The sequence below is a fragment of the Myodes glareolus genome, chromosome 4 (genome assembly GCF_982192425.1).
Source record: "Myodes glareolus chromosome 4, mMyoGla1.1, whole genome shotgun sequence".
In the NCBI taxonomy this organism is placed as follows: Eukaryota; Metazoa; Chordata; class Mammalia; order Rodentia; family Cricetidae; genus Myodes; species Myodes glareolus.
Window position 1 is genome coordinate 31,986,516 of NC_142029.1, and position 11,101 is coordinate 31,997,616.

Sequence of the window (11,101 nt, forward strand, 5' to 3'; positions counted from 1 at the left end):
CTTTAATGTTTTGTTTGAGGGATTTTTGGAGGCAGTGTCTTTACACAGCCCTGGCTGACTTGGAACGCAATGCATAGAGCAGGCATCCTCTAACATGCACATAGCTCCACCTGCCTTTGTTTCCTGAGTGCTGAGATTAAAGTCATGTACCAGCCTCAGTTTTAATAAATTTGGGGACATACTCAGAAGTGCGTTGCACAGCTGCTGAGCCAGACACGTTTAATCAGTCTGTCTCGTATTACCTGAGTATATTTTGTGCCAGTAAACTTACAGGACTGGTGAATAAGTGAGTTCTTGGGGTCCTGTGATCATGGAGGGAACTGAGTAGTCTCTTCAACTTTTGAAGCACAGTGGGAGGAGACAGGAGTCTCATCTAATTCTTAGCATTACAAATGGCTTTGAGGTCTCCAAACTAAAGAAAACGGGCCTGTGATTGCGTAATAGTTTCCTGTTGGACAGAAATCATTTCCTTAAGGGCTAGGGGAGGTGTTGAGGGAGGGTAGACTCTAAGCATAGCATGCACGAGACCCTAGACTCCAGCCCCAGCTTTGAAAAGCAAAGGGAAAGGGAGAGAATGGAAAAGGAGTGAAACTGGGTGTTGTGTATTTTGAACTGCAAAGCAAATTTAAGACTCAAAATTAATGGATTTACTGCCTGTAAAATTTGGTTCCTAGGTAGAGGAAACAGCTTCCCCTGAAGACAATGTGTATTTTGCAACTACCAGTGACGATTCTGATATTGTTACACTTGAACCACCTAAACTGGAAGAAATGGGGAACCAGGAAGATATAATTCTAAAAGAAGTGCCCACTTCAGAAGACTTTAACATGGGTTCTTCCTCCAGTAGCCAGTACACCTTCTGCCAGCCAGAACCAGGTAGGAGCTGCTGCAGCAGCAAACCTCTGACGTCTGAATTAATGGCCTCTTTTCTAGCTCCAACTCTCAACTTCTTAAATGATTTCTCTGAAATGCAAGAAAATCTTGGTAAAACTTGCTACCGTGTCTCCCTGGCCTTCATGGCCCAGATCAATGTTCTTTCTTTGATACATTACTGTACATGTGTGGGGCGGGGTACTGGGGATTGAACCCAGATATTGCACATGCTAGGCAAACTTACTCTGCCACATTTTGTTTATTAAAGTCCCAAGTCCTCAAGGTGCATTTGGCTTTTCATATTTGGTTGCTGGACTTTTGAATGATGGAGGTGGTATGGTCTTGCCCTGGGAGTCTGGGTGTTTATAGTGCAGGTCGGTCTCAGGCTTGGCAGCAGTTGTTGGACAGGCATGTGCTGCCGTTTCCCAGCTTCCACAATTCTTTTCTTTTTTTGTTTTGTTTTGGGTTTTTGTTTTTGTTTTTTCAAGACAAGATTTCTCTGTGTAGTCCCAAGTGCCCTGGAACTCACTCTGTAGGCCACGCTGACCTCAAACTTAGAGATCTTCCTGCCTTGAAAGGCATGTGCCACCATAACCTGACTACTTCACAATTCTTAACCTCAGTTTTCTGGATATGAGGTATCTTTCAATGTGACACAAAATAATTAGACATAAAGTTCCTGGAAAATAATAAAAGAGAAGCCTGTAACTAACTCAGTTATTAATTAATCCACAGTAATAATTCATCCTAATTTGATGAAAAACCAAGAATATATAGAATTTAGTTTGGATATACTTGTTAGATACTAGTTGGTTAAAGTTGGTTTAAGGTAATAACATGTCACATTGTGTTTCTTGACTAGTGGGTTTGTTCTGGGGCAGAATCTCACTCTTGAGCACACCCTGTCCTGGACCTTACTGTGTAGCCTTGTCTAACTTTGAACTTGTGATGGTTTGCTGCCTCAGTTGGGACTGAGCTGGGATTATGGTACAAAACACCACACCCACTGTCTCCACATAACACACCATGTCTGACACTGTACTGCACATCTTTAATCCCAGTGCTTGTTGGGGGGGGCAGAGATAGGTGGACCTCTGAGCTCAAGCCAACCTGGTCTGCAGGGTGAGTTCCAGGACAGGCTCCAAAGCTACAGAGAGAAACTTTGTCTTGAAAAAAAATGAAAGACACACACACAGAGTCTCAGTATGTGTTCAGAACAGAAATCTTTTCTGAATATTTTAATCCATCCTTTTTTGACACTGAGATATAGATGGCTGACTGTTTTACAGGTTAGTACAGCTGACCCTAGGAGTCAAGGGTTCTGAGAGGCCTTCTCACCCTCGGGGTGCTCAGGCTTCTCAGGGGCTCAGCAGGGCAGCACTTGGAATGTGGTTTTTTTTTTTTTTTTGAATTTTAGAATTCCGTCATGTTCAGATAGTTTCCCTCCTTTTGATGTATTTACTTAACCATTTATTATTTTCAGTCTGGCTTAAGATGCATGGAGTTAAGTTAGGAGTATAGTCCAAGGATTCGGTGATGGAGCAGTCTATACATTGTTGATGGGAACTTGCACCTCTAAGCCCAGGACTCTGACTTGATTTCCTCTTGAAAGATCTTAGACTGTTTCAGAATTAGTTGACAGAAATATTATGGGTTTTTTGTTCTTTGAGACAGGGTCTCACAGTATATTCCTGACTGGCCTGAAATTTGCTATAGACCAGGTCAGCCTTAAACTCATAGAGAATGGCTTGTCTCTGTCCCTTATGAGTCCTGGGATCAAATGTGTGTGCTACCATGCCCAGTTTAAGTATTTTTCAAAAAAACCTATTGGAAACTTTCCCATCAAAATTGCTTGTATAAAGAAAATGTTTAAAAATAATGATAAATTTTGGGCTACACTGAAAATGCTGTACAGCCAGGCACCACTGGATGTTTTAATTTCCTGTTACTTTGTTCTTTTCTTTTCCATTCTTTTTTCCTTACACCTTTTCAGGTTCTTGATTTTGTATGATTCTAATAGGTGTGCAGCTTTTGTTTAAGAAAACCATTGCCTTCCATTGACCAGCCTTTTTCCTCAGAAGGCAAAGGTGATAGCAGTAGAGAAGTTTGTGTTGTGTGTGTTTCTAAAGAGACAGTCATTGGATTTTAATATCACACAGATAGCGGTGTTAACTGATAAAAGTTGTATTCTACTTTATTGTTTATAATAAAGCTCTATACCTTTTTTTTCCTGTTTATTCACAAAAGAAAGGTGGTGGGAGAAGCTGTGGAAGATTCCTGAGTGCATAAGGGGATGGGATGATCAGCTGAAACTCCGAGTTCCTAGCCAGCTCGCTCTCCAAGGTGGAGTGACTGCTGGGCAGCTTCTCAGCTGGCCTAGTCACATTTACTATTGAAATGCTGAGTGCTTTGGAGAGTCTTGATACCAGAGATCCCATAAACAGGCTGGTTGAGCTTACTGCATGCCTCTGCATTGCTGGCTGATTGGATTGTGGGCCAAATTATGCTGTATGGGAAGTTTAGAAATCCAGATATTTCCACTATTACATGTATGAATTAAAGATGGAAATATTAAGTAGTTAATGACTATTAATATTTATAGGGGTGGGCTATTCATCTATATGAAGGCAATATATTCTTATATATGTATTAATAGATGAAGGCTTGGAGATTTTTTTTAACTTTATTTAACTTTATTTCATGCACATTGGTATAATGATGTCAGATACTCTTGAACTGGAGCTACAGACAGCTGTGAGCTGCCATGTGGGTGCTGGGAATTGAACCCGGGTCCTCTGGAGGAGCAGTCAGTGCTCTTAACCACTGAGCCATCTCACCAGCCCCCTTGGAGATGTTTTTTAAGACAATTGGAGAAAGGTTTGCTTTTACACTTATTTCCTGTGATTCCATCAGAAAGTAACTGCAGTACCCCAGCCATGATCTGAATGAATGCCTTTTTATTACGCAGTGCTTGTTTTAAGTCTTCCTCTCTCTCTTTTTATCTAAGAAATATACCTCACAGCTAAGGCAATGGCATCTTGGAAAAACTAGTGATCAAGAATCACCAGACCCGTGCTGGGCATGGGGGTCACGACACTGATCCTCTAAGTGCCCCCCATGTCACTGATGTGTTCATTCAGTAGTGATGCTGTCTCTTAGTTGTCATGTGAACAGTAATCAAGTTCTCCACACTCGCTCTTTAGAAAACATTACCTGATACAGACCCCGCTTTCCTGCGGCACGAATAGCCCGTTTTCTGAAAGACTGGCATTTTTGGTGCATGAGTGTGTGCTGTTTTGGAGCTCGGTGTTAAATTCAAGTTTGCGTTTTATCCTTACTTCTAGCTGGCATATAGAGATTACTAACAGTTCTATTAATAATTTGTTGAAATATGGAATGGAGTTGTTAAGTGACATGCAAAAAGCTGCAAGTAATGTTTTCAGGGGAGTGTCCTGGAGTGGAGTTTTTGTGTGGATTTTCTTTCCTCGATTTGTTGTTAGCATCGGGAATAGCTGTTGTGTCGCATGCTGACATGTTTACTAGAGGGTACAACCAGCAACCTTCTGGTCAGAGTGGCAGTTGACGGGAAGGGCTTGCCTGATTTCGGGAACCTGTGTTGTACTTGGTGTTTTGGACCTGCATGGTGGGGTAGGGACCTGGTAGACCTATTGATTTGTACAAGACTGGGACGTACTTATATACTTCCTGTCCCTTCATGTAGCTGTGAAATGGAATGAAAAGACAGGAAGGAGTTCATCTTCCCTTAACTAAACAGAAATTTGCTTGTGTCTGTAAGCCTGAACTAGACTACAAGAATGATTAACTGTTCTAGATCGTAAGGGGGAAAGGGCAGAGCTTTGGGCAGAGCTGGAGGAGAAGCCTGTCAGGCACAGGGTATAACTGTTGATGAACTCCAGTTAGTCTGTGTTTGGTTTGCTGTTGGTAAATGAACAGGGTGTTCTTGTTTGTTTCTTTTTTGGCTTTTTCATGTTAAAGGGCATGTAAGGCTAGCATTGGTCATTATAAATCATAATTTACTGGGAAGCCTTTTTTGAGAATGTTTACCTAAATGTAAACATTTTTCTTTTTAAAATAGTCTTTTCATCTCAGCCTAGTGATGAGGAATCGAGTAGCGATGATACCAGTCACGAGCACAGCCCTGCCCTGAGACGCCGCCGCAACAGGAAGAAGACCGTTTCTATCTCAGAGTCTGAAGAGCCGCCACTTGCTGAACCAGGAGATGAAGCCTCCAAGGAGCCTAATAAACGCCATTTTAGTGGTGGTCTCAACAAGTGTGTAATTCTGGCCTTGGTGATTGCTGTCAGCATGGGATTTGGACATTTCTATGGTAAGTGCTTAGACCCACCTGTGCAGACGCCACCTACATTATAACAGCAAGACAAGATGTACACAGAAAGGTCAGTGTTGGTTATTATGGCCTGTATGTAGCTACTTTATTCAGGAAGCAGAGAGGATTGCTTAAGCAGTTTGACATTAGCCTAGGCAACATAGCCAAACCCTGTCCCAAAACAAGATACTAAGTTTTCTTTTTTGAGACAAGATCAGGTTGGTCTTCCAGCATCAGATTCTCAGGTATGAGAAAAGACTATAACATAGCATATTTGTGTCTTTCTTGTTTTGTTTTGTTTTGTTTTTTCCTCAAAGTTTATTAAAATACAAAAGTCTCCATTTCCGCCCCATTTGTTTTGTTTTTTAAGTAAGAAGTTTGGAAGATTAAAAAAAATCTGAAGTTGGGTAGTTGGCTTGAGAGATGGCTCAGTGGTTAAGAGCATGACTACGTAACTGTTCTTCCAGACGCCCTACCCGCATGCTGGCTGTTTCACAAACCTCTGTTTCTAATTACAAGGGATCTGCTGCCCTCTTCGGACCTTTTAGGGCACTGTGTGCACACACTGCACAGATATATATGCAGGTTAAACACTCAAAATTAACCTGAAGACTGAGTGTGGTGTTGCATGCCTTTAATCCCATAGGCAGGCAGAGGATTTTGATTTCGAGGCTAGCCTGATTGACACATTCCAGCTACTTAGATAGACCCTGTCTAAAGTAAAATAGAAATCTGAAGTTAAATGTGGTAGGTATATATGGTAATCACGTAGAAAACCTATACATGAGACCCTCAGCTTAAAACCCTGGGTTCACCTGGTGGTGGTGGTGGTGGTGGTGGTGCATTCCTTTAGCTCCAGCATAGGCAGAGGCAGGCATATCTCTGTGAGTTCAAGGCCAGCCTGGTCCACAGAGCAAGTTCCAGGAAGGCTGAGAAACCCTGTCTCAAAAAAGAAAAAAGAGAAAAAAAAAAAAAAGATTTGAACTGCTTACCTTGGCAGATGGTTAGAATTTGTTGCATGGTATTTAAATTCTAGCAAAATAGGCAGGCAGGGTGTGGTGCACATCTATAACACCAGTCCTTGAGGCGGAAAGTTCAAGGACAGCCTTGAATAGTAAGTAGTACATTGTCAGTAATTAGCCTCATTATCTCTACTTGAAGATGGTGCCTTCTGTTAGTGTAGTTACAAATCTTCATATAGCTGGGCTATAATAAGCTATTTTGTTAGACAAATGTTTTGTTAGGTTATGACTATGGCGATCTTTTTCCAGACTCTAAGGCATGAATTACAGTTTTGTTAGTATGATCATTCTGAACAGCCATACAGATGGTGGGTAGTGCGAGTCCTGTCCTGACAAACTGTACAGCGTAGCCCCTCCACAGTAACCTAGATGTGCCTTTTTTTTTTCTTTTCTTCCTTTTTTTTTTGGTGGTGGTGGTGTTTTCTTTGTAATAGTCCTGGCTATCCTGGAACTCATTTTGTAGACCAGGCTGGCCTCAAACTCACTGAAATCCACTTGCCTCTGCCTCCCAAGTGCTGGGATTGAAGGCTTGCCCCACCACCTCCCAGCATACCTTCCTCTTTCTATGACTTTGAGACCAGCCTGGTCTACAGAGGCTACATGGAGAAACCCTGTCTTGAAAAACTAAAAGGGAAAAAAAAGAGCATCTCACTGATGAATCTTTTAAGTTCTATAATTTTGGGGGAAGTTTTAACCACTTAATACTGTGTGTGTCTGAGTATGTGTGTTCTGATACACGTGCTAAGGTATATGTTAGAAGTCATCTCTGGAGTTCCTTTTTGGGGGTTCAAAGAATCGAACTCAGGTCTCCAGGTTCACACTGCAAACACCTTTTCCTGACATCTTGCCAGCACAAAGCCTGTCTTTGTACAGTTTGAGAACTAAAGTGTTCCCATTCTGTTTTTGGACTTTGCAGTCTAGTTCAGTTTATTCTCTTTATTTTTGTGGTTTTGGTGCAGGGTATCACCATGTAACCGGGGCCGAGCTCGTGGTCTCAGCTCCCGGTGCTGGGATTACAGACCTGTGCTTCCAGATCTGGCTAGAGGAGTACAGTGTACGTTAGATTTCCCAGATCTTGTCAAGTTCACACCTCTTTTGAGCTGGTCTCAGACTCACAGAGCTCCTTTTGTCTCTACCACCCATGTGCTGGACTAAAGTTTATGCCGCCAGGCTCGGCAGCTTGACAGATCTTAGCTTGCCTGTGTAGGCTACTTTTAGACTTACTTTAATTTTCCTGGTCTACATAATGTATACTGTTTCTCTCTCTTAATAGTTCTTTCCAACAATATGTTTATTCATGATTGTAGTTAAAGTATTCGATAGAGAACTTTATCGATATTGGAATAAAAATGCTTGGAAAGTTCATATTTGGTAAAGTCAGAGCCACTGAATTATGTTTTCTGTGTTCAGCTGGAGGTGGTCTTTGGGCTCATAGGAAGGCCTGCTTCTGTGGCCTGCGAGTACTCACTACTTAGATCCACACTAGTGAGATGTGTTCTGAAGCACGCTTGCCTGTGTTGACAGCTGAAGCAAATGTGTCAATGTTTCTATGTGTGTTTTTGCCCCCTACAGGTAAACATGAAGGAAACAAGGGAAAAGGTCTAAAATCTTTTTCTTACTAAAAACCCAGTGTTGGATATTAAGTTTAATGTTAATACAGACTGCACTATACTCTCACAATTTGCATGACTTTGGAATATTTTTTAGAAAGTACAGTTTAGAAAAGTCCTTCTAAAACCAAGAAATTTTGTTTCCTTGTTTGCTAGCTTTAACAAAGTTAACACATTATCTCCCTTCCTATACATTTTTATCGTAGCCTAACACAGCATGAGAATCCTGGATGATACAGTGTGTGGAGCTAGTGTATACAGTACATCTGAGCCCTGACCCCAGGGCCTTTGAGCGCCCTCACTTACAGGACAGGACTTGATCTGTGCTGGACAGTGAGCTCCACGCTGAGAGCACATTCTCCAGCATCTGTGTCCATAAACAGCCACCAGTCCACTCAGAACACAGCCAACTCCATAAAAGGGCGGGGTTCCTGTCTGTACTAGAAGAGAGCAAAGGATGGTGACACTGTGCATTCTAGCTGTGTGATGAGATTCAGATTCTAAAAGTGCATCTGAATTTTTAGAAAAAGATAAAAATCTACATGAATGCTGACACCAAAATACATGTTTAAGTTCTTACCTGTCCTTGCTGTTCTCGTCTCTCCACACTCAGAAAATGGAGGTGTTGACGGGCTCTCCAGCTCTGCTAAGGGTGTAGCTGTAACTAGACGGGAAGTTACACAGCACAAACAGTCCTGCGAGCTTACTGAGTCATCCTTGAGTGGGCTTTTAGTAAGTGTATGACAGGCAGGAAGGAAAGTGGCCATTCTAACAGCTGAAACTCTCATAACCCCTTTTGGAACAGTAACAAAGTCTGGCCTAGATTATAGGGAAAAAAGTGTATTTTAAAGTGAACAATATAGGATGTTAACTGTGTGGGAAAGTTTGGTTTATTGAGCAACTGAAAACAGTTAAAAAAAAAAAAAGTGGGCTGGAGAGATGGCTCAGAGGTTAAGAGCACTGATTGCTCTTTCAGAGGTTCTGAGTTCAATTCCAGCAATCACATGGTGGCTCAGAACCACCAATGAGATCTGGTGCCCCCTTCTGTATGTATACAGGCATACATGCAGGCAGAATACTGTATACATATTAAATAAATATTTAAAAAACCAAACCAAAACAACAGTAACAAAATGCAGAGAAGAAAAGTAAAATACAAGAAGTCAGAGGTCAGCTGGAACTGCTTAGAGGTTAGTAATCCATATACTGGTGCTGAAGGCCTTGTTGTTAGACTGAAGGGGGCTTGAAGGTGGTTAGTACAGTGAGGGTTCCAACCTGGTTTTATGCATTGGTAGTCTGTCAAAGTTCAGGAGGTATGCTAGCTGCTTCCCATTGAAGTAGAGGGTTTCCAAGAGGAAGAGCCCTGCTAATTAGTGAAGTAGCTAGATGTTGTGCTAGACCCTCTACCACCGAGTCGAATCTTTACTCCTGTATTGAGTGATGTTCAGAAATGGGTTCCAAGATCTGTAGAACGAATTAAAATGGATTGTTTGTTTAAATTTCTGTATGTAGTGACATGTCCACTGTGAATGTTAGCTGCCAGATGTGCCTTTTGGTTTAGTGGTATATTGTCTTGTGTGTGACATATGTAGGAGGAACTTGCAAACAGCTTGTCTGGGCAAAAAAAAAAAAAAGCATTTGAATTTAAGGTCAAATAAGAAGGAATTGTCCAGGAACTGGGTAGTAAACTGAGGGCTTTATGGATGGTAGCTAGAGGCTCTTCCACCAAGCTACATACAGCCCCTGTCCTATGGCCGAGTTCTTAAAAGAGTTGGCTTTGAGGGCCAGCAAGATGACTCAGTGAATAAGGGTACTTACTTCCAAGCCTGATACCCGAGTTTGGTCCCTGAAAGCCACATGGGGGGGGGGAGCCAACTCATACAGGTAGAGGGAGGAGAATCAGTAGTTCAAGATCGTCTTCCGCTAAATAGGGGGTTGAATTCCATTCTGGATGACTTAAGATCCTGCGCTGGTGGTGCACACCTTTTGATCCCAGCACTTGGGAGGGAGGCAGAGGCAGGCGGATCACCATAAATTTTAGGCTAGCCTGGTCTACAGAGCTAGTTCCAGGACAGTTTCCAGAGCTACAACAAGAAACCCTGTCTTGAAAAACAAACAAAAAAGACAAATTTGAGAATAGTAGGTGTTTGTAATTAGACTTCATATATCCTATAGGCAAATTATTAAGATATATATTTTTTCATTTTTCTTTGACTCTTAATCTGTAGGAAAAGAAATCCACTGATGGCTTATTTCTCTGTTTAAATAGGTTTGAAACACTTTCACAGTTCCCTATGAAAAGCTGAGCACCTTCAGTATAACAAGATGAGAACTTTTGTTGTTGTCATTGTTAGAGTGGCTAATCTGCTTGGCCTGAGCTTTCACACCCACTGCCATGTGATGAGTGACACCATGGTTTTTAAAGAAAACAATGCCCTTTCCCACGTTAAATAGCTAGTGTAGATTGAACGCCTCATGCAGTTTTGAGTAGTGGCTGTCATGCTATTTACACCTGATGGTTTTCCATTTCAGGCACAATTCAGACTCAGAAGCGTGAGCAGTCAGTCAGGAAGATACACACAGACGAGCTGATTGGCGGGAAAGGTTACCTCTCACAATGCCAGCAGGAACCAGAGTCTTTCCTAGATTTCAAGGTGAGTAGTAATTAAACATTGAGAAATAACCTGTAGAAATAATTGTTTGAGCTATGTGTGCGGGGCACACACACAGTAACCCTATCCTAGCACTTGAGGACTGAGGCAGTATGAAATCAGGCCAAGTTCAAGACTAGCCTGGTCTATTTAGCAACACCCGCCTCAGAAAGCTGAAAAGGAAAAAAAAAAGCAGAAGCCAGCAGTTAAGTGACTTAGGTGAGGTTACAGTATGGATCAATCAATCAATAATTGGGCCGAACGTGTTGGCTCAGCAGTTACCTGCTCGTTACCAGGCCTGACTGACTGAGTTCCATCCCCAGGCCTCACTTGGTAGAAGGAGAGTACAGACTCCCCACAGCCACAGGTTGTTCTCTGACCTACAGACAGACTCTAAAACACACAAGTAAATGTAATAAAAATAATGTTGATAGTTGTAGAGTATTTTTATACCTGTTCCATTGGTGTGTATCATGTGGCCTTCTTGTGAGTGAAGCAGTCTGTTTCAGGTAGACGAAGTACTTTGCAAGGCTAGCAGACCTAATTGGATTCCAAGAATCTCACTTCAGAGATCTTTTAAAATGGACGTGTGTGTGT

General features: G+C 42.0%; 1 protein-coding gene across 8 annotated transcripts in view; it reads left to right on the forward strand.

Moving 5' to 3' along the window:
• Ccpg1 (cell cycle progression 1) overlaps window positions 1-11,101 on the forward strand; it is a 54,691-nt gene that overhangs the window by 16,704 nt on the left and 26,886 nt on the right. For 7 of the 8 annotated variants that reach the window (XM_085689377.2, XM_085689372.2, XM_085689378.2 and 4 more), the window contains 4 exons: window positions 675-876; window positions 4,970-5,221; window positions 7,816-7,842; window positions 10,386-10,507. In XM_085689377.2, the coding sequence (XP_085545503.1) occupies window positions 675-876; window positions 4,970-5,221; window positions 7,816-7,842; window positions 10,386-10,507 (603 nt within the window). The remainder of the gene's footprint in view (window positions 1-674; window positions 877-4,969; window positions 5,222-7,815; window positions 7,843-10,385; window positions 10,508-11,101) is intronic. The other variant, XM_048423191.3, reaches the window with a different exon arrangement.